The 23,386-nt window shown below is 44.7% G+C and overlaps 1 protein-coding gene and 1 pseudogene across 3 annotated transcripts; both read left to right on the top strand.

The window, feature by feature from the left end:
- The first annotated feature begins 9,267 nt into the window (after positions 1-9,267).
- On the top strand, positions 9,268-12,873 carry TEX101 (testis expressed 101). 3 transcript variants are annotated; one of them, XM_090259827.1, is made up of 6 exons: positions 9,268-9,352; positions 10,446-10,545; positions 10,658-10,798; positions 10,926-11,105; positions 12,254-12,382; positions 12,542-12,873. In XM_090259827.1, exons 1-6 carry the CDS (start codon positions 9,299-9,301, stop codon positions 12,787-12,789), a joined length of 852 nt encoding a protein of 283 aa, XP_090115953.1. In that variant the 5' UTR covers positions 9,268-9,298; the 3' UTR covers positions 12,790-12,873. The 3 variants fall into 3 exon arrangements, with proteins under 3 accessions (XP_090115953.1, XP_090115955.1, XP_090115954.1); XM_090259829.1 differs by having other exon boundaries at positions 9,299-9,359; XM_090259828.1 differs by lacking the exon at positions 9,268-9,352 and adding an exon at positions 9,638-9,818.
- Positions 12,874-13,501: 628 nt separating this feature from the next.
- Positions 13,502-14,024, top strand: LOC149995074 (large ribosomal subunit protein uL6 pseudogene; annotated as a pseudogene).
- The last annotated feature ends 9,362 nt before the right edge of the window (positions 14,025-23,386 follow it).

Here is a 23,386-nt window from a genome sequence, read left to right as displayed (position 1 = left end):
GACGCTGGAATGTCCTCTCCAGTGAAGCTGAAGCTACAGAGCCTGGGCAGGGTGATATGGAGGGTCTGCTGTTGCCCATGCAGCAGACCCCCCCCCTCTCTTCGCAGCTGAAGGGTCCAAGGGAAAGACGGAGTCAATACAGCTTGGCTTCAGGTGCGCCGCAGGAGTTGCCGGTGTTGACTACAATGTCAAACTGCCTTAGGGACTCCGGCTCCGGATTTTCTGTCGGGGTTTACTCCCTTAGCCTTTCCCCTGAAGAGGTATGCCGCAAGGCAGCGGAGGTTTTTTGGAGTCAGAGTTTTCCTTCTCTGATGTGCCCTGACTGGAAGATCGAACCAGCGACACTTAGCTCACAGGCCGACGCTCAATCCACTGAGCCAAACCAGCCAGGGTCTATCACCATTCTACACTTAATATAAGTCAGCCTCAAGAAAGACATCACTTTAGGAAAAGTATTGTGTGTGCTCACTGAGGGACTGAGTTAGAGGTTTATTTCTTCTATATAGAGTTTTGTGTGTTTTATTTTTAAAATAAAAGGATATCGTCAGAAGGCGCCACATCCATCCCCTCCATCACTCACTGCAAAAGAGGGGTACAGCTCACCCATTGTACGTGCTGCTCAGTCTTGGCTGGGCTGCGGACGCAGGTGCAGCTGCATTAGAGGCAGCATGTCCTGGAAAACAGTAGCAGAAGCAACACAGCTTGATGCCATCCGAGTGTCGGCTCCATCCACGGCAATGCCCAGGGTCTGCTGGGTGTACTTGGCTGCATTATCTGTATGCTTCATCCACGTAGGCACTTAGCTTCAGAGGTGCGAAAGGGTGGATTGCAGGATTCTGGCTGGCCAGAGCAGGAGTGGTTACTTTGTATAAGAATAGTTTCCTTCGCTTTTGCTCTGGCCTCAGACCCAGCGCTGGCACTGAGTTCCAACCTCTATCAGTCTGGTGAGCAGCACTCACCCCTACCTGAGGACTCACTGAGAACCTGCCTCACACAACTCGAATCCCACCAGAGGCTGTTTCAGTGGCTGAGCCGAAAGGTTAGGTGGAGGCAAAGCTCAGAGTGCCTTGGGCCTTTTGCTGACCTGCAGCAGGCTCAGTACTGATAGCAGCTGGCCCCTCCCATGCACACCCAGGCCCAGTAGAGGCAGCCAACGGGCGTGGATCACTTTGTACCTCCTAAGAGGCAGCCCAAGGCCTGTCAGAGGCAGCATCTGATATCGGCCCACAATGGAATCTCTCCCAAGGGGCCCCAGAACCAACACATTTGGTTACTCTAGCTTTAAACCACACCAAATATGACTTGATTAGCTCTACAAGTGGCATGCCCAAAGGGAGACCTCAGCAGAACCAGACCCTGCTGGGGTGAATTTAGCTTCATGAGGTCAGCCCCTACACAGCAGCTCATACACTGTGGTCAAGGTCAGTCCTCACAGTCAGCCAGCCTAAGGGCCAATCCCAAAAGCACAGAACAATCAAGACTAAAACAATCAGGACTAAGCTACAACAAGAGGGCTCATTAAACCCACATAAGGGACAATACTGGAACAGCTAGCTCAGGTGATCAGGGAGGCTGCACCACTGAGCCCCACAGAACACCTGCTACATTAGGCCACCCTACCATGACTGGGAGTCACTAGATCTACCTAATACACAGAAACAAATACAGAAAGGCAATCAAACTTGGGAGACAAAAAACATGCCCCAAATTAAAATATAGGAGAAATCCCCAGAAAAAGAACTAACTGAAACAGGGAAGCAGTCTACCAGATATAAAGTTTAAAACAATTAGAAATAATAAAGATGCTCGAGCCCTGGCTGCTGTGCCTCAGTGGATTGAGCGTCAGCCTGTGAGCCAAGTGTCGCTGGTTCGATTCCCAGTCAGGGCACATGACTAGGTTGCATGTCAGGTCCCCAGTTGGGGGTGCGAGTGAGAGGCAGCCACACAGTGATGTTTCTCTCCCTCTCTCCTTTCCCCTATCTCTAAAAATAAAAAAATGAGTAAACAAATAAATTATTTAAAAAAAAGATGTTCGAGGCAGTGAGAACTTCAACAAAGAAGCAGCAAGCATAATGAATAAATAAGTAAGAAATTAAGTAAATAAATAAATAAATAAAAGCCCTGGCTGGGTGGCTCAGTTGGTTGGAGCATCATCCTGCAAACCAAAAGGTTATGTGTTTGATTCCCACTCAGGGCACATGCCTGGGTTGTGGGTTCAGTCCCCAATTGAGGCATTTATGGAAGGCAACTGATTGTTGTTCCTCTCACGTCAGTGTTTCTCTCTCTCTCTCTTTTCCTCTCTCTGTGGAACAAAAAAAAAGATTATAAAAATGAGCCAGTCAGAAATGACAAATACGCTATCTGAATCAAGAATGCAGTAGAAGGAATCAACAGCAGACTAATGAAGCAGAGGATTGAATCAGTGATTTGGAAGATAAGATAGCAGAAAACACCTAATAATAACAAAAAAAAGAAAAAGGAATTTAAAATAAGAATAATTTAAGGGACCTCTGGGACAACATCAAGCATAAGAACATCTGCATCATAGAGGTAACAGAAGGAGAGAGAGAGAGCAAGGAATTGAGAACCTCTTTGAAGATATACAGTAATGAATGAAAACACACAGTGGGGTAAATACAGTCTATTCAATAAATGGTGCTGGAAAAGTTAGCAGATACATGCAAAAAAACTGAAACTACCACCTTCTTACACTATACAAGAATAAACTTAAAATGGATTTAAGACTTGAAACCACAAAACTCTTAGAAGAAAACATAGGTAGTAAAATCTTGGATATTTCTCTAAGCAATATTTCTTCTGACAGATCTCCTTGGGAAAGGAAAACAAAAATAATAATAAACAAAGAAACTACATCAAACTAAAAAGCTTTTGCAGGGCATAGGAAACCATCAATTAAACAAGGTATTTGCCCATGATACATCTGATAAGGGGTTAATATCCAAAATGTATAAAGAACTCATACAACTAAACACCAAATATATATATATAAATGGGCAGAGGACCTAAATAGAAATTTCTCCAGAGAGGACATACAAATGGCCAATAGACATATGAAAAGATTCTCAATGTCACTAGTCATCAGAGAAATGTAAGTTAAAATCACAATGAGCCCTGGCTGGTGTAGCTCAGTGGATTGAGTGCTGCCCTGCAAACCAAAGGGTCGCTGGTTTGATTCCCAGTCAGGACACATGCCTGGGTTGCAGGCCAGGTCCCCAGTTGGGGGCATGCAAGAGGAAACCATATATTGATGTTTCTCTCCCTATCTGTCTCCTTTCCTTCCCTCTCTCTAAAAATAAATAAATAAAATCTTTTTTAAAAAATACCACAATGATATATCATCTCAAACCTGTCAGAATGGCCATCATCAATAAATCAACAAACAAGTGTTGCAGAGGTTGTGGGAAAAGGGAACTTTGTGCACTATTAGTAGAAGATTGATGCAGCCACTGTGGAAAACAGTATGAAGGTTTCTCAAAAAATTAAAAATGGAACTGCTTTATGACCTGGCAATTTTATTTCTAGGTATATGTACAAAGAAATCCAAAATATTTAAAGAATATATGCATCCCTATGTTCATGCAGCATTATTTACAATAGTCAAAATATGGAAGTAACCCAAGTGCCCATCAACAGACAAATGGACAAAAAGTGGTACATTTGCGACAGCATGGATGGGCCTAGAAGGTGTTATGTTAAGTGAAATTAAGTCAGATGGGGAAAGACAAATACTATATGATTTCACTTATATGTGTAATCTAAGGAGCAATTAAACAAAACAGAAACAGACTCAAGATAAAGAGATCAGAGGGATGGGGGGGCTGGGTGAAAAAAGGTGAAAAGATTAAGAAATACAAATTACTAATCACAAAATAGTCACAGGGATGTATAAAGTACAGCATAGGAAATATAGTCAATAATATTGTAATAACACCCTGACTGGCGTGGCTCAATTGGTTGAGTATCACCCCGCAAGGCAAATGTCAGCAGTTCTGTTCTCAGTCAGGGCACAGGCCTAGGTGGTGGGCCCAGTTCTTGGTTGGGGATGTGTGAGAGGCAACCAAGATATTTCTCTCCCTCACTTTTTCCCTTCTTTCCCCTCTCTCTAAAAATAAATAAATAAAATATCTTTTTAATGTTGTAATAACTATGTGTGGTGCCAGGTAGATACTGAAAATATGGGGGACCACTTTGTAAAGTATATGATTGTCTATTTTGTATACCTGAAACTAACACAAAATGCTATTACTATAAACTGTAACTGAAAAATAAAATTAAAATAATAGTTGTCTTTGATCTTGTCCAATGGAAGAGTGCAGTTCCCAAGTTATTTTTCTGACAAATGTCTTCTACAATCTGGGGAGCAAGTTTAATTCCATGGGACTTTAAGGATTCACTGGGGTGAGCCCCATCCCCGGACATCGATCACAGAGTTTCTCTTCTCTCTTGTCTCCTGTGACCTAATATCTACAGCCCAGGCCTGCATTCCTCTGTGTGTTTCTTAATTCCTTCCCAGGGGATATGGTGAGGAGGTGACAGAGGAGGCTGCACACGACAGACTCATGCCAGCTTTCCCCTGACCCCAAACTTGGGACTTTTTATCTCCAACGTGCCAGAGAAGCTCTAGCATTGAATCCAGATATTGACTGACTAATTGAGCCAACTAGTAATGATAGTCCCAGATGCTTGAGACGACCTTAAATCCTGTATCCCATGTGAAAAGATTTGGCCCCATCAAGCCGTACTCTTTGTCCTCTTTGGTCTCACACCCTTAGAATCTGTATCAGTCAGGGTCCAGGAAGGAGTCAGAAACCACACACTAATTTTAACAGGGTATGTTTAGTATAAGAAATTATTCACTAGTCACAGGGGATTAGGGTTAACGTGGAGACTGTTACAAAAGTGTAAGAACTCTTAAAGGCCGGAAGAGGAGCCTTTCCTCTTGCAGTGTCCCTCTGGCACCCTCTACTGTCAAAGGCCAACATCGTGCCAGGAGGACAATGAAACATGCTTGCAAGATGGAGCAGGGCCATGATAAGTGAATATGGAGCTGAGGCAATACACAGATAACCAGCACGGAATCTATTCATTCACATGTTCCGGGATATCTGCCAGTGCAGACCAGTGAGGTCCTCTAAGGCTCTCTGTGTGTGGCATGCTCATCCCAGACAGGCTCTGTGTTTCTCTGGGCTATGTTGGAAAGTCACTCTTGTAGGTCTGGAGGCCAACAAGCATTGCCTTGTGAGGGGACTGCCCCAGATGCATCACTGGTGGGCTTTTATGCAGGGAGAACTGGTTCCCTCAAGTGGATGCGGGGAATTATCAACGCGTGGAGAGCTTGGTCTGCCCAAGGTCTCCATCCCATGTCTGGGGGTCACTCGTGCCTTCATCTTAGCACAGCCTGGCAGGGTTGAACACTTTCCTGGTGGTGCGACTCTGCACCCAGGCCCTGGGAAAGACAAGGGACACTCTACCAAAGGAGCTTTCTGATTGTTCATTGCATTTCCATTTGGACATTCTCATTTTTCAGTTGCTCCCCTTCCCCATGTTTGCTCTCTGGGATCATCCAAAGAAACCAACTGACCCTTCAATCAGATTTCCCTCAGTGCTGTTGCTACCCCACACCACCTAGGCCTCTACCTCCCCAGGGAGTCTCCAAGAGCCTTGACCCTCTAACCCCCTAGCGCCAGAAATACCACCTTTGAATGGTCTCAGCCTGCTGGTGAGGGACAGGAGGGTGTGAGGAAAGGGGACCCTATAGGAACTGAGGCCCCTGTCATCCCTCTTCATCTCCAAGGGCAGGGCTGGATCTGGAGCCGGGGCCTGTGACCCATGTGGCTTTGTTTTTCTGCACTGTATGTTTGTCTGCATCAGTCCTATCTGTCTGTTTGTTTATTCCTGTGAAATTCATCACTATAGGCCCTGGCACCCTCCCAGTCTGTCCCATACTATTACCCATAAACCGATCTCTTATTATCTGTGCAGTGCTGGAACATGATTCTTTCTTCAGATGGGGGTTCAGGGTGAGTGAGGTGGTGAAGCCCTAGAAGCCTCATAAGAGGGGAAGGCCTCCCGCTGTCTCCATCTCTCTCTTCCAGGGAGCAGGCAGCTCAGCAGGCAGGACTGCTGTGTTACGTCACACCCAGGGGCGCCGTTCATGTCTTAGTGCACACACAGGACACCACTGGGTCACGCACAATTCAGCCTGTGTGGCTATATTCGGCAGCTCTGTGAGCGATGTTTTTGCCCCTGAACTGGTACCCGTGTCTCTGCTGGTGGACTTGGAGCTCAGACCGGGTCTTTCTCCCAGGACAGCTGCTGCTTCTCTGGCAGTGAGGCTTGCCATCTGGCTTCCTGTTAGAGGAGCATGTGGGTTAGGGTAGAAACCTGACAACTTCTGGGATAATGCTGACAGAAAAAACAAACCGTATTTACTACTGTTGCCATAGTAACAAACTATCACAGCCACTTCAACTCCCAATGCCTTGCTTTCCACCTGCATTTTTTCCACTGCTAACAATTGCAAAATTACCATAGGCTCCGTCTCACCTGTGCCCACCTTCCCCTGTCAAAGTGCTTATCTCTGTGCTTCTCCTGGGTGGTAGAAACCTAATCCCAGAATAGTTTTATGCCTCGGTTTCCAGGTGCCACTTCTGATCCTAATTATTGAATTGGTCAGGGTCCCAGCAGGAAATGACAGTAAGACAGAAGAAATCTCAAAGTGGCACGGGTTTGCCCCTGGAGCACTCACTACTTCATCAGCAACCCAAGTCTCTCTAACAGGCTATAATGGGTGAAATTGTGTGCCCCTCACCCCACCAAATTAATAAATTGATCCCTAAGCCCCAGGGCCTCAAAGGTGATCTATTTGGACATAGGGTCTTTACAGAGGTAATCAAGTGAAAGGTCATTAGGGTGGGTCCTAATCCAATATGGCTGGAGTCCTTATACAATAGGAAGGGGAAATATGGACACAGAGGCAGGGACCCACAGAAGGAAGATGATGTGAAGACACGAGGAGAAGACGCCATCCACAAGCCAGGGAGAAAGGCCTGCAACAGGCCCTTCCTTCCCAGCCCCCAGGAGGAACCAACCCTGCTGACACCTTGATTTGGGGCTTCCAGTCCCCAGAACTGTGAGACAATACATTTCTTTTGTTTAAGCCTCCCAAGCCCCAGGAAACAAGTACACAGGCCAAGAGTCAGTTTAAGAGGACTTTCACTGTAGGTGCTAGAAGCCAGCCACAAGGCCAGGCCTGAAGAGGCAGCGGAAGTGCTAGTCAGAGGGATGGTAGGGGATGAGGGACCAGAAACAAGATTGCAGAGCTGGAAGCGTGTGGCTTTGCAGCTGCCAACCACTCTCTCTGGCCTCCAGTTCCCCTAATCCATTGGTCCTGCATCGGCAACTGTAGTCGAGACCTGGGACCCTGCCCCCGCCTGTGGTTACACAGTGCCCCAGGAAAACCACATACTATCACAGGTCCAGGCAGGTGGTTGGTGGAGCCCTGAGTCCTGAAAAGAAGGGAGAGTGATTCAAGCTCCTGGGTTCTCCAAAACAGGGTCTTTGGTATCAGAAACATCTCTTAATATTTATCTTTGCTGCCCTTAATATTTAGGTTAATAATAATAATATTCATTATTATATTCTTGCTGTTAACCCACCCCAACTGAAAGTTCTTAATATATTAAGAAGGAGGACGGGACTGAGATAGGGACTCATTCCTGTGTGATGAGAGGACAGGGGCCAGGCAGCAGGTACCCAGCATTTGAGGTAAATTTCTTGCTGTCTTCTCTAACTTTTCTCCTGGAGGTAGGATCAAAACCACAGTGTGAACTAAAGACTGCCTAACTGCTAGGTCTGCTCCCTGTTAAAAGGCACCACTCAAGACAGTCCCTTCAACTGTTCTAAGAACGGCCAAAACTTCCAGAATATGCCATCCAGACACTGATAGCAAAATCACCCACGCTCAGCCCTGGCTGGTGTGGCTCAGTGGGTTGAGCACTGACCCGCGAACTGGAAGCGCTCTGGTTCAGTTCCCAGTCAGGGCACAGGCCTGGGTCACAGCCAGGTCCCCAGTTGGGGGCGTGCGAGAGGCAACTGATCAATGTTTCTCTCACACATCAATGTTTCTCTCCCTCTCTTTCTCCCTCCCTTCCCCTCTCTCAGAAAATAAAAAGTCTTTTAAAAAATCACACACACTCACTATCACCACAACAGAGACCTCTCCCCCTGAAATCTGTGGACACTGTGCCTGCCCTGGTTGCAGGGGCAAGGTTGGCACTGGCTGTGGTCATTTTGTGAGGTGCTCCATCCTCTTCTGCCTCCTGATGACCCCAACCCATCCTGTCCTGTAGCCCCAGGACCTTAGAGCCGCTGACACCTAATTATTTCCCATCCCTACATGAAGCACATGCCCATTCTTGGTGTTTTGAGTGTTAAAACAGCAAATAACTAGGGCTATAATATAATCTAATTGCAGCTCTTTTGTCTTGGATTATGTTTTCTTGGGTTTTGTTTTATTTTTTACCTTTTTTTTGCCCTGGCTGGTGTGGCTTAGTGGACTGAGTGCCAGTCTGAGAACCTAAAGGTCACTGGTCAGATACCTGGTGAGGGCACATGCCTGGGTACCCAGTTGGGGGCATATGAGAGGCAACCGATGGTTGTTTCTCTTCCTTTCTCCATCCCTTCCCCTCTTTCTCAAAATGAATAAAATAAGTCTTTTCTTTTTTTTAATTTGGACCCTGAAGCTACACCCAAGACTGATTACATGAAAATCTCTTGTGGGGGACCCAGCCATCAATATTTTTAAAAATAAATAACATTTTTGAGGGATTCTAAAGGATGTAATAGTCTCCCTAATCTAGCTAAGCTGCTTTTCTCTCAATATTTGTGTTAACTATCTCTGGGGTTTTTTAACCATTTTAAAGTTCTTACTATATTTTTACCTCAGAGTTTTGCCAACACCATTCTTATTATGGCATTTTCTCTGTTAAAAGTAAATATTCATTTATACCGCAGAACTCACAGAAACAGTACCAAGTCTGAAAGTACACAAAAGCCATCTTCACTTCATGTTAGACCCATGGCAGAATTTTCTGTCATGAACAAGAAATTCCAACGACCCCTCTTGTTCATGGTACTGACAGCGACACGTGGGTTAGAAACAATGACAACCGTGCCATCACCCAGTAACTGCTCATGCGCACATTCAGGGGTGCTGGAAATAACACTGAAGTCGGCATTCCTCTATTCAGATTCCAGAAGACGATGGAGAGGACTGATGCCGTGCTGTGATCAGAGAATGACTCGTGGGCTGAGCAGGAACCACTGCCAAGTAAAGAGTGAGGCAGTCAGGTTGACACCCAGTGGCTATGGATACTAAGTGGGTACCAGGGAAGGGGCCAGATTGGAAACATGAGAGGCCATCCGGGCAGGGAGACAAGTTTCGTGGATGAGGGCCAGGGGTTTGACCTCCTGGTGTGGCTCAAGAAAGAGTTGCCATTGCCCAAACAGAGAAAGAAGCGAGGTCATCTGGGGATACACCACCCCTCCCCGCCTTGCGTGCTGCGTGCTACAAATACCAGCGAACTCCGCCCCCGAAACCACCACCGCGCATGCGCATGCGTGCCTTCCAGGCCACCAGGAAAAGCTTCTTCGGGTCAGGGGGGCGGTGCATTGCTCCAGGCTCATCCAGTGAGCTCATCAGACGCTTTTGCGTTGACCAATGGAGCGTCAAGTGAGCCGGGGGGCGTGGTTGGCCCCATCTTGAGTGCTTCCTGGAGCCGTTAAGAGAAGGCCAGGTGGGGCCAGAGGGGCATTCGAAGCCGCATCTTCAGCACCGTTAGATTCCTGTGAGAATCTCTGGAAGCTAGGAGGAATTCGGTCCTTTAAAAACTCAAAGGGGGCTTGGGAAAGAGAAGGTTAGCGGGTGGGTTGGGGGACAGACCCCCGGGTCTGAGGGGCGTGAAGCCTGGGCCCGGAATGCCGTGCCCTGAGGGAAAAGGCGGCTGAGCCCAAGCTCCCGGACCCCTCGGTGGTGCAGGGGTGGGGTCTCAGCATGCCGGGTCTGATGGAACTAGGGGCCGGGGGCTGGGAGACCCGGGCCTTGAAAGAGCAGAATTTCGAGCCTGGGCTCGGAGTCCGCGGGAGGGCCCGACTCCCGGATCCTGAGGTGGAAGCTGCTCTGTTCGCTGAACTTCTGGTCTCCAGGGACCAGGGGGCTGGGGCTGAGGATTCCGGCGAGGGAAACGGAGGCACAGTCCGCTCGTTAATTCGCTCGCCCCAGCAAGCTACCGAGGGGCGGGCCGACTTCGGGGGGCCTAGTTCATGTACCGGAAGCTCTGGGCGGAAGTCCCCGCTCGCTGGAGCCTCGATTTAAGTCTCGTTCCGTGGGGTCGACAAGTTGCCTCTTCTCCATGAAACCGCAGGTCCTGATCAGCTCTCCCAAACCTCTCAAAGGAGCCATGGGACCCCGCCCCACACAGGCTTTGCTGTTCCTCCTCCTCCTCAGAGCCTCCTCCTTGACTTGTATGTGGGGGGGGGGGGGGGAGCAGCAGGATCACAGGAGGGATTTCGGGGGGCGGGATTTGGGCACCCCAGAGAAGGGCAACTGCTGATCTTGATCCCCTTTTCTCCCCAGTGGCACAGAATTTTTATTGTCACAAGGGTGTATCCATGAGTGTAAAAAAGGATCCAAGCACGTTTAACTGGGTCACAGAGAAGGTTGAGACCTGTGACAATGGGGCGTTTTGCCAGGAATCGGTGCTGATGGTGAAATCGGGTAAAATGAGAAGGGGTGTCAGGTCGGGTGGGAGGATATGGCGGGCGAGTCGCGCCAGCACGGGCCAGGCATCAGGCCCACCCCCCCATCACTCTCCCGCCCCCCCGCCCCCCGTGTCTCCCACCAGGGGGCCAGGCGGCGATCCTGGCCTCGAAGGGCTGCATGGCGGAGGTGACACAGGCGATCACGTTCGTCCAGCACTCGCCGCCCGCCGGCATCATGGTCGTGTCCACCAGCCACTACTGCGAGCGCTCCCACTGCAACAACAGGGCCAGCCTGCCTGAGCCCTGGCACCAGGATTTCCCAGGTAGCTTGGGAGGGGGAGGGGGGCTCCCAGGCAGAAACCTATAAACGCCTTTAGAGATCTAGGTCTTCCTTCTTTATGTTCTGTGTTTTCTCCAGGCTAGCATCATTTGGTTTATTTCTTTGTTTTTCAAGACAGCTTACAATCAGTAGTATTACTTTGTATTAGTTTCAGGTACAAAGTGTTCCCCTGATATTTCATGTACCAGCCTGGCACTCCTTTTTATGTTCTTCCTTGGCTTTGGTCCACGTGGGCCATACACAGAAGGACCTCAGACCTTTGACTTGTCTTTCTTTTCCTAAATTGTTACTTTGTGGTCTAAATACTGCTCAGGACTGAGGGACATCAGTGAAGGCTTGGGTACAAAGTGGGTTTTCTGTTATTAAAAAAGATGTCAGGGAAAGTGTCTGAACAGGGCAGTAGCATAATCATAATAAACAGTTGTTGCTTCCCAACTGCCACATGACCACAGCCCATGTCCCTCATTTGGCCTAGCTTCTCAGCTCATTCCCTTCTCTTCCCTCTCTTATGTATTGTGTTCTAGCTGAGGCTCATATTCAAAACACTTGACAGTGGAGATAGCCAATCAGAATGGACACTGGTTATAAAAACCAGTCCAGCCCTACCTGTGCCTACCAGCTGAATATCAACACTGCATTTTCTCACAACTTCCATATTCAACAAGTTGGCTCACACCTCCAGGCCTTTGTCCTGGCTGTTTCCTTTGCTATTTCCACCCAACTCCAATTTTCACATAGCTAACCTCTCTTCAGCCTCCATCTCAACTCAGGTGTCCACTCTGGAAATACTTACCAAATTCCTTTAGATAATTAGGTCCTCCTTTAAGCCTCTGCTCTCGTACCTAATACACAGTGCCTACTGCGGCATGTTGTAGTAAATTACTTTCTTCTAGACAACAATCCTAAATGGAACTGTCTTTCTCACCTCTGTATCTCCACACCTAAGCACTGAGTGTGGGAGTCATGTTTTGACAGCAAAGAAAATCAGTTGGAAAAGAGTGGGGAGGTGACGTTAATAGGCCTTGATTAGAGTGGTGTCAGCAGGAAAGACTTGGGGAAGAGAAGGAAACAAGGAGAGACAATTCCAGAGGCAGGACATACTCTTAATTGTCCATCTCTTTTTCCCTCCAGCTCCCAATGTGTCAGAAACCCTCCAATGCCCAACTTGTGTGGCTTTGGGAACCTGTATGAGTGCTCCTTATCTTCCCTGTCCCAATGGTACAAATCGATGCTATCAAGGAAAACTTCGGGTCACTGGAGGTAAACCGAACATCTGCTGGTTTCAGAGGCTATAAAACTAGACATCTGAGTGGATCCCAAGAGGCTCTGACACTCAGGGGCCTGGGAATGAGGGGGGACTAGATTCCTCTCTGATTTCCTAAAACATCTGTGTGTCTCCTATCCTTCCTTGTTCCATAGGAGATGTCGATGCAACTATAGAGGTCAAAGGCTGTACGTCCATAACTGGTTGCAGGCTGATGTCTGGGGTCTTCATGATAGGACCCATGTGGGTGAAGGAAATATGTCCACACCAATTTCTCGCTCAACCCCGAAATATTGAAAATGGGGCCAACTGGCTTCCCGTTTCATTTGGGAAGTTAAAGCTACTTGCTGCTGCTGTTGCTGCGATCGCTTGTCGCTTGTTCCTGAGGAGATATCTGTCCTGAGTGAGTCACAGGACAGCTCTCTGGATGGGGAGCCTTCTGACTGCTGGTCATCAATGAGCTGAAGAGCAGGCAGAGACTAGAAGAACAAAGAATTCTTGTTAATGTATTTGATGTTTCTAATAAAGTTTCTGCTATCCTTTGTGTACGCCCATGACTCAAAGTGGATTTTAGTGTTGAAAAGACCTTTGAAATTCATCTTCTCCAGCCCATACCTTTTCAGAAAGGGAATCAGAGCTCTGGAAAGCTTTGGTGAGTTGCACACATTACATAGGCATGGGCAGAGCCAAGACCAGAACTTTGATACTTGGACCTAAGTGTGGTTTTTCTTTCACTTAATAGGCTGCCTTCTTCTTACTAGCTGAACAAGAGACTACGGTTGACCTATCCTGGAGCACTCTGAGCCCAACCTTAAGGCCAAAGTTGGCTGTTTGGCAGAATGAGAAAAATCAGACTCCAAATTCTAATATAATGGGCCCCCTTTCCCTACATCCTATCTGTCCCTTGCCCACTTTCCTTCTCTGCTGCCTACTTAATGCCTCTTCAGTAGACAAAGGAAACTTAGGAGGGAGCTGAGCCTGAGACTATTGGGGGAAAGATTTTTTTTAGATTCTTGTGCTTATTTATGTATTTACTTATTACTTAAGAATACATGAAGTATATCTTATTGCAAAAGACTTTGAGCTCTTTGCCACATCTACTGCTAGATGTGAAGATGAAGATCATTCTCAGCAATCAGACTATTGACATTCCAGAAAATGTCGACATCACTCTGAAGGGACACAGTTATTGTGAAGGGCCCCAGAGGCAGCCTGCAGAGGGACTTCAATCACATCAATGTAGAACTCAGTCTCCTTGGGAAGAAAAATAAGAAGCTTTGAGTTGACAAATGGTGGGGAAAGGGAAAGGAACTGGCCACTCTTTGTACTATCTGCAGTCATGTACAGAACATGTTCAATGGTGTCACACTGGGCTTCCATTACAAGATGAGGTCTGTGTACATTCATGTTTCCATCAACGTTATTCAGAAGAACGGTTCTCTTATCGAAATCAGAAATTTCTTGGAGGAAAAATACACCTGCAGCATTTCAGTGAGGTCATACATTGCTTTTTCAGTGCCTCAAACCTAGAAAGATGAGTGAATTCTTGAAGGAAATGACACTGAACTTGCATCAAATTCAGCTGCTTTGATTCAACAAGCCCCAACAGTTAAAAATAAGAATACCAGAAAAATTTAGGATGGTAACCATGTTTCTAAAAATAATAAAAAAAATAAAACAGTTTAGCAGGCTGATAAAATCTGAGTTGTTCAGCTATAGAAACAGCAAGATGCCAGATGATTCCTCAGACTTATTTTTGATATTTTAAAGGTGTACTAAAAGGCCTGTACTGATTTGGGTGGGGGGAGATTTTGATATAGGAGCTGTAAAGATCAAAGCAAAAGGTTGGAAAGGGAAGAGGGAACAGGCTTCTTCCTTTTTAAAAAACAACTGTGGCCTGACTGGGTAGCTCAGTTGGTTAGAGCACCATCTCAATACACCAAGGTTGCAGCTTTGATCCCTGGTCAGAGCACGTGATGAATGCATAAATAAGTAGAACAACAACTTGATGTACCTCTCTCGCACACGCGCTCTCCCTCTTCTCTGTTTCTCTCTCTAAAAAATTTATTTTTTAAAAATACAGCTCTATTGAGGTTTAATTGACATACAGTAAACTGAACTGGGGATGGGAGGAGAGGCTTTTAATGCAAACTGTTGGCTTCTCCCTCAAAGGACGGGAGCTTGGCTATATTATATTCCTGCCAAGTTCTTTTTAGAAAGTTGTCTAGTTGTAACCAACTCTTTGAGTTAAAATCCCACTCCCACTCCAACGAATACTTTATGTTTGTCCCTAGGTATCCAGTTCCCCTTCGTGTCAGTTCACTGAATCTAAAGACGGAGAAGAAGCACAAACAAATTTTAACTTAATTAGGGCCATATAAGTTTGGAAAATAATAAGCATCTAGAGTCATGCTGACAAATGTTATTTGGGACAAAAAAAAAATCAACAACAAAAAAAGCCAAGTAAGGCCCTGACTGGTATAGCTCAGTTGGTTGAGCATAATCCTGCAAAGTGATGGTCACCGGTTCAAGTCCCAGTTAGGGCACATGCCTAGGTTGGAGGTTCGATCCTGGTCAGGGCGCTTACAAGAGGCAACTGATCAATGTTTCTCTCTCACATTAATATTTCTCTTCTCTTTCTCCCTCCCTCGCCCTCCCTCAAAATAGTTAATTAATTAATTAATTAAACCTTTAAAAAAAGCCAAGTGTTTCCCACAGGACACTGGTTTTCTAATGACTATGAAGACAGTTGCAAAAGAAATTCCTGAGTGAACAAAGGAAGGACACAATATTCAAAAACTTGGTCAAAGAACTTTATGCAGCACCTACAAATTTCTCAGGTCACAAACTGAAGTGTACAAATTTTCAAATATTTTAATACATATAATATATAACTTTTAATATGTTTTTCTTTTTATTATAACTTATAACAATTCCCCATTCTACCTAGTCGTAAGTAGAAACTTAACCCGTTAAATAAACTCGGTCACATCAGAGTTTACTCAATCATTTCAGATTTAAGTTCAGTCCATTCTGGGTTTTTTTTCTTCTCCACTGTCCTCCTCAGCCATGGCATGGCTGTAGTACTGGTGGGAATGAGGAGACTATCATGTTTTTGCCTCTTGTGCTCCTGCTCATGTTTTAAGTTGTTTTTATTTTTTGAAGATTTTGTTTATTCTTCCAGCCAAGATGGAGGTCTAGACTGACACACTCCATCTCCCTCACAACTAAGAAGGAATACAACTACCGCAAAAGCAGAAATAACCAGAAGTTCCAGAAAATAGTTACATGGAAGTCCAATGTATGAAGTTATAAACAAGTGGTGGTCATCCGGATGGGTAGGAGAGGTGAAGCCAGGGCAGAAAGGTTAAGCTATGCTGGCCATGGCAGCGGGACGGCAGTAAGCACACACACCCATATATAAGGGGAGGCAAGAAGCGCCTGGGGAGCACCCCCGGCTGCAGACCAAACCCATCAGCTCATGATTCCAATGCAGGGGAAGGCAGACCCCCCATTGCCTCGGACTGTGAGGACTGGAGTGGGTGGAGACAGAGGAGGAGGATCCCGTTCTCAGTGGACAGTGAATGGCAGGAATCCATCTTGGACCCACACAAAATGCTACAGCATGGTGAGAAGGGTCACCCAGTAGTGACAAGTGCATGGGGCTCTGCCCCCTATAGCGTAGGAGGTGTGACAGCCCCGCCCAGGAAGCAAACATAAACACAAAACTGTCAGGATGGCACAGATCATGATAGAGATCCCAATCACACAGCTCACCAGGCAGCAAATATCTAACCAAATGGATCAACAGATAGGAAATCCTTCTGAGGCACAGTTCAGAACTTTGGTTATACGAATGCTTACAGATCTAACAGCAGATCTTAAACAAGACGGGGAAGGAATGAAGGCTAGTCCGGCTGAAATAAACAAAAACACATACGAAACTAGTGGTGAGGGAAAGAAAACCAGGGATCAAATCAACAAATCAGAACATAGGGAAGGAACAAACAGTCAACCAGTGCAGACAGAGGAAACGAAAAGTGAGGAAAATGAGGAGAGGCTCAGAAACCTATGGGACAGCTATAAGAGGCCAATATCCGAATCATAGGGTTGCCAGAAGGCGAAGAAGAACTAAAAATTGAAAAACTATGTGAAAAATAATGAAATAGAACTTCCCTAACTTGGGGAAGGAAATAGACTTATAGGTCCAGGAAGCACAGAGAGTTCCAAATAAACTGGACCCAGGGAGAACCACACCAAGACACATTATAATCAAAATGTCAAAAATTAAAGATAAAGAGAGAATCTTAAAAGCAGCAAGAGAGAAGAGAATTACTTACAAAGGGGTCCCAATTAGACTATCAGCTGATTTCTCAAAAGAAACTGCAGGCAAGAAGGGACTGGCAAGAAATATTCAAAGTAATGCAAAGCAAAAACCTACAACCACGATTACTCTATCCAGCGAAGCTGTCATTCAGAATAGAAGGGCAGAGAAAGTGCTTCCAGGATAAAGTAAAACTGAAGGAGTTCATCAGATCCAAACCACTGTTATATGAAATGTTAAAGGGACTTGTTTAGGAGAAGGAGGATCAAAACTATGAACATTAAAATGAAAGCTGTATCACAACAACCAACAACAGAAGCTGGGGAATCAAAACAAAGGCAAACTGAGTAGGCATTGAGAGTGGAAAAAGAATTATAGGTATGGGGAACGTTTTGGGGAAAGATTAGCAGGGAGGGGGAAGGGGAGAAAGGGAGGGAGATGGTACAGAAATTAAGCATAGTAGGAGGGAATGGAGTAGACAGGAAAATGTTGAGAAGAACTATATGCACAACCAGTGGGCATGGACTAAGGTGGGGGACAACTGGAGGGAGGGAGAGGGGTCACTGGGTGGAGGGGAACAAAGGGAAAAGAAATTGGGACAACTGTAACAGCATAATCAATAAAGCATATTTTTAAAAAAAGAAAAAAAATATTTTGTTTATTTATTTTTAGAAAGTTGGGTAGGAAGGGAGAAAGAGAGGGAAAGAAATGTCGATGTGAGAGAGAAACATCGATTGGTTGCCTCTCACACACCCCCAACCGGGGACAAGGCTCTCAACACAGGCATGTACCCTGACCGGGAATCAAACCAGTGACCTTATGGTTCACAGGTTGGCTCTCAAGTTACGCTAGCCAGGGCTCATGTCTAAGTTCTTACTGATGGCTAGTACTTGGCTTCCATTCCTGTTGGCACCCATGGGACATGCATGGGCATCCACACAGGCTCTCTCAGCTACATGTGGGCCTCTTCCAACTGTTCGCAAGTCCAACTGAGACACTTACGGAACCTGAGGTTGTCTAGGCATCCCATATAGCTGATGAAATTTCTCCAAGATAATGTCATAGGAACTTGCTTCCTCCCAAGGGACTAAGAAAGAGAAGGGGCCTAGACCCTGGAGTGTATCACCCACCTTAGGCAGACCACTATCACCTGTTCTTCTCACATCTATTGTTTTTTGTGACAATCACATGCCATAGGACTTCATTCTCGACTGAAACTTAAAAAGTCCAGGTCTAACAAACCAAAAGTTGAGCCTTTAGAAATTATTGTCTCTACTTCAATTTACATAGCCTACTTTGAAACTTCAAGATTGAACATTAAGATATTTCTTTTCTTTAAGGTTGTATTCACCTACTTTTACAGAGAGGAGAAAGGAAGAAGGAGGCAGAGAAACATCGAGGTGTGAGAGAAACATCCATCAGTTAACCCACATACATACCCCCCCAATGAACATCATGTCTGATGACACAAGCGAAATCCAGACAGATGAGGGAGTAAATGTACAGCAGGATTATATTTTGTTATTACTATTGTGTACCCATCCCTCAATTTTTTAAAATTTTATATATATACATTTTTTTAAAATTTTATTTATTTTTATAGAGAAGAGAAGGGAGGGAGAGAAACATCAACGTGTGTTTGCCTCTTGCACACCCGCAACTGGGGACCTGGCCCACAACCCAGACATGTGCCCTGACTGGGAATAGAATCGGCAATCTTTTAGTTCACAGGCTGGTGCTCAGTCCACTGAGCCACACAGCCAGGGCTCAATTCTTTATATTACTCTTCTTGCCTCTTCTCTTCTTTGCAGTCAGTAGGCTGTTACCACAGAAATGCAAAGAGCCATAAATATCTTAACATTTAGCTCTGGCTGGCGTGGCTCAGTGATTGAGCACTGGCCTTCGAACAAAAAGGTTGCTGGTTTGGTTCCCAGTCAGGTTGTGGGCCAGAGTGTTCTAGAACTGGTTATTGAAATGAACCAAACTCATCTCTTGCATGCCCCCAAGTGGGGACCCAGCCCACAATCCAGGCATGTGGCCTGACCAGAAATCGAACTGGCAACCTTTCTGTCCATGGGACAACACTCAGGCCACTGAGTCGGCACTTAATCACTGAGTCACACCAGCCAGGACAATAAAATCTTTATTAAAAAAAAAAAAAAAGTAATTATCCCGAGTGAAAGAAGCTAGACAAAAAAAAAAAAAAAAAAAGAGTCCATGTTTTTGATTCCCTTTATATAAAACTTTAGAGAATGAGAGTTTAAGCCATAGTGAAAGAAAGCAGATCTGTGGTTATCTAGAATAGGACTAAAGGACACATGGATTACAAGGAGCACAAAGAAATGTTTGGAGTGATAGCTACATTTACAGTCTTGACTGTGGCAACAGTGAGGTTTCTGAGGGTTTGAAAGTCATTAAATTGTATCCATTAAATATATGCAGTATATCACATGTCCATTATCCCTCAATAAAGCTCGTGTAGGTGTGCCTGTGAACAAACACCAGCTCCATCTTAGTGTCCCGGAGCATGCTGGGACCCTTCACCAACCTTACTGTCCCAGGCAAGCATACCAAAGCTTTCCAGTTCATGAGTGTCTGTGTTCCTCAAAATGTAGCCGTAAGTATTTGTGTTAGTAACGGCCTGGAATGCCATGGCAACAAAGTGAAATATGAAGCTGGTGATAGTATAGATTATAAACAATCATTTATCACAAGACCACCAGGAAAGTATGGCTTTTGTTGCTACTGCATTCTTTGCCCTTTGTCAATCATTGGTACTTGAGTTATACTATGCTTAAAAAGTACTGTTAGCCTTGCCCAGTGGCTCAGTTGGTTGGAGTGTCATCCCACACACCAAAAGGTTGTGGGCTTCAATTTCTGGTCAGGGCACGTACCTGGGTTGTGGGTCTGGTGCCTGCCTGGGCGTGTGCAGGAGGTGACCAATCAATGCTTCTCATGTTTGTTTCTCTCTCTCTCTCTCTCTTTCCCCTTCCTCTCTCTCTCAAGTCAATTAACATATCTTCAAGTGAGGATTTAAAAAAATTAAATAATAATAATAATAATAATAATAAAGTGCTGTTACAGGGATATGGAGAAAATTTGTGCCACGCTGTTGGGTTATCTGTCCTCTCCAACCTTATATTCCCTTAAGTAAATTACTTCATAATAAATTCTGTTATATTCTATGAAGTTGCCTGCATCGTTTTTCAGTCTGAAGATATCTTCTCATTACAATGGCCATTACACGTTTGCCCCACCATCGGACAAAGCTATATAACAAAAGCACAAACTGTAACACTTTTTGTTTTTTAGTTGTAGCTTAAATTATCTGCTTTTTTTCTTTATTAAATTTTATTTTCCAATTTGAATGTTTGCATCAGTTTCAGGTATACAGTGTAGTGGTTAGACAATAAGACTCGTATACTTTAAAAGTGTGCCCCTGCTATTTCAAGTACTAACCTGGTGCTGTACAGAGTTAATACAATATTGTTTTTAAGTATATTTTATTATGTTGCTACAGTAGTCCCAATATTTTTTCCCTCTGTTCCCCTCTGCCCAATAAACCCCTTCCCCCAGCAAACCCACCTCCTTTAGTTCATGTCCATGGGTCATGCATATAAGTTCTTTGGCTTCACCCTTTCCTATATTATTCTTAACTTCCCCCTGTCTATTTTGTACCAACTAATTATGCTTCTTAATTCCTGCACCATTTCCCCATTTCTCCCCCTTTCACCTCCCAGCTGATAACCCTCTAAATGATCCCTATACCTATGATTCTATTCTATTCTGGTTTGCTTAGTTGGATTTTGTTTTTATTTTTTAGATTCAGTTGTTGGTAGTTGTGAGTTTGTTGTCATTTTAGTGTTCATAGTTTTGATCTTTTTCTTAAATAAGTCCCTTTAACATTTTATATAATAATGGCTTGGTGATGATGAGCTATTTTAGCTTTACCTTGTTTGGGAAGCACTTTATCTGCCCTTCCATTCTAAGTGATAGCTTTGCTGGACAAAGTAATCTTGATTGTAGGTCCTTGCTTTTCATCACATTAAGTACTTCTTGCCAGTCCCTCCTTGCCTGCAAAGTTTCTTTTGAGAAATCAGCTGACAGTCTTATAGGCACCCCTTTGTAGGTAACTCTCTGCTTTTCTCTTGCTGCTTTTAAGATTCTCTCTTTATCTTTAACCTTTGGCATTTCAATTATGGTTTCTCTTGGTGTGGTCCTCTTTGGGTCTAGCTTGTTTGGGACTCCCTGTGCTTCCTGGACTTGTATGTCTTATTTCCCTCACCAAATTTGGGAAGTTTTCCTTCATTATTTTTTTACATAAGCTTTCAATTTCTTGCTCTTCCTCTTCTCCTTCTGGCACCCCTATGATTCGGATGTTGACACATTTAAAGTTGTCCCAGAGGTTCCTAAACCTCTTCTTATTTTTTTCAATCTTTGTTTCCTCATTCTGAACTGGTCGACTTTTTTTTTCTTCCTTATATTCCAGATTATTGATTTGAACCTTGATTTCCTTCCCTTCACCATTGGTTTTGTGTGGATTTTCCTTCGTTTCATTTAGCATAGCCTTCACTTCTTCCTTATGCATTTGCCATACTCAAGCATATGTGTCAAGCCTGTGAGCATCTTTATCACCAGTGTTTTGAATTCTGTGTCTGTTAGGTTGGCTATCTCCTCATCGCTTAGTTCTCCCACTGGAACTTTGATCTGTTCCCTCTTTTGAGTCATACTTCTCTGTCTCCTCATCTTGACAGGCTCCTGTGTTTGTTTGCCTCTGTGTTTCAGGTAGAGCTGTCGCTTCTGTTACATTGTAAAGGGTGGAGCCTTAGGTATTCATCAGTACGGGTGACCCATTTCACCATGTTGTGGCGCTGTATGTGGGGGAGGGATCAGAGAGGGAACAATGTTGCTTGCTCAGCATTTGCCCCTTTTCCAGGCACTCCTCCCACCTTAATATGGGACTGGCACCTCTCTAGCTGTTGCCCTGATTGTCGTTCCCAGAGTGGGTGGGTCTGCGGATGTTCTAGGACTGTGGATGTCCTTTAAACAAGCAGACTCTGCTGAGACCGGCAGTTTCTTCCTCCACCCAAACCCCCACTGGTCTGCACAGTCAGAAGCAATGAGGCTTGATTTTTCCTGATGCTGTGACCATGAGCTGCACGGTCTGGTCAGGAGCTGGGAATGCTCCCCAGGTGTCCCTCCCCACTTTTTAAAACGTGTTACTGCACTTTCCACCGGTCTGCCACTGCTGCTGCTGCTGCTGCTGCAGCAGCCACCACACCACATCCTCTCCACCCCAGCTCTGCCCCTCCTACCCATCTGGGTGAGTATTTCTTCTTTATATTTTTATTTGTTTGTCTTCCATGCAGCTTGATTTTCTGGAACTTCTGATTGTCTCTAGTTTTGAGGTAGTTGTATTCATTCTTAGTTTTGGAGGGAGACCCAGCGTGTCTGTCTATGTCTCCATCTTGGCCGGAAGTCCTCAATACAATATTATTGGCTGTACTTTATATCCCTGTGACAATTCTGTGACTACCAATATGTACTTCTTAATCTGTTCACTTTTTTCACTCAGCCCTCCAGTTGCCCTCCCCTCTGGCAATTATCAGTCTGATTCTGTATCTGAGTCTGTTTCTATTTTATTTGTTCATTTATTTTGCTCTTTAGATTCTATGTATAAGTAAAATTGTATGATATGTGTCTATCTCTGTTAGAGTTATTTCACTGAGCATCATACCCTCTAAGTCCACCCATGCTGTTGAAAATGGTAAGATTTCATTCTTTTTACAGCAGAGTAGAATTCCATTTTACATATACACTACAACTTTTTTATCCACTTATCTTTTGATGAGCACTTGAATTGCTTCCATTTCTTAGCTATTGTAAATAATACTGCAGTGAACATAGTGGTGCATATATTCTTTGAATTAGTACCTGGGTTTCTTCATATTGTCTACTCAGAAATGGAATCCCTAGGTCATAAAGCAGTTTCATTTTTGATTTTTGAGGAAACTCCACACTGCTTTCCACAGTGGCTGCATCAGTCTGCATTTCCACCAATGGTGCACGAGGGTTCCTTTTCTCCACATCCTCACCAGAACTTGTTGTTTGTTGATTTATTGATGATAGTCATTCTGACAGGTGTGAGGTGGCATCTCATTTTGGTTTTAATTTACATCTCTCTGGTGATTAGTGACATTGAGCACCTTTTAATATGTCTGTTGGCCATTTGTAATGTCCTCTTTGGAGAAGTGTCTCTTCAGGTCCTCTGCCCATTTTTTAACTGGAATAGTTTGAATTTTTAGGGTGAGTTGTATGAGTTTCTTATAAATTGTGTGTCAGATGTATCATTGGCAAATATCTTCCATTCAGTAAGTTGTCTTTGTGTTTTTTAATGGTTTCCTTTGCTGTGCAAGAACTTTTTAGTTTAATGTAGTTTCATTTGTTTGTTTTTTCTTTTGTTTCCCTTTCCCAAGCAGATATGTCAGAAAAAAAACATTGCTAAGAGAAATGTCAGAGATTTCTTCTAGGTTTTCTTCTAGGGGTTTTATGAAATGTATTGGACAGATTGTCTTTTTTTTTTTTTTTAGGTTTTATTTATTTACTTCTTTTTTTTTTTTTCTTAAGAGAAAGGAAGGGAGAGAGAAGGAGAAGGAGAGAAACACTGATGTGTGAG

The sequence above is a fragment of the Furipterus horrens genome, unplaced genomic scaffold, assembly GCF_987537825.1.
Source record: "Furipterus horrens unplaced genomic scaffold, mFurHor1.1.pri manual_scaffold_13, whole genome shotgun sequence".
NCBI classification, from domain to species: Eukaryota; Metazoa; Chordata; class Mammalia; order Chiroptera; family Furipteridae; genus Furipterus; species Furipterus horrens.
This window is presented reverse-complemented; position numbering and strand designations above follow the sequence as displayed.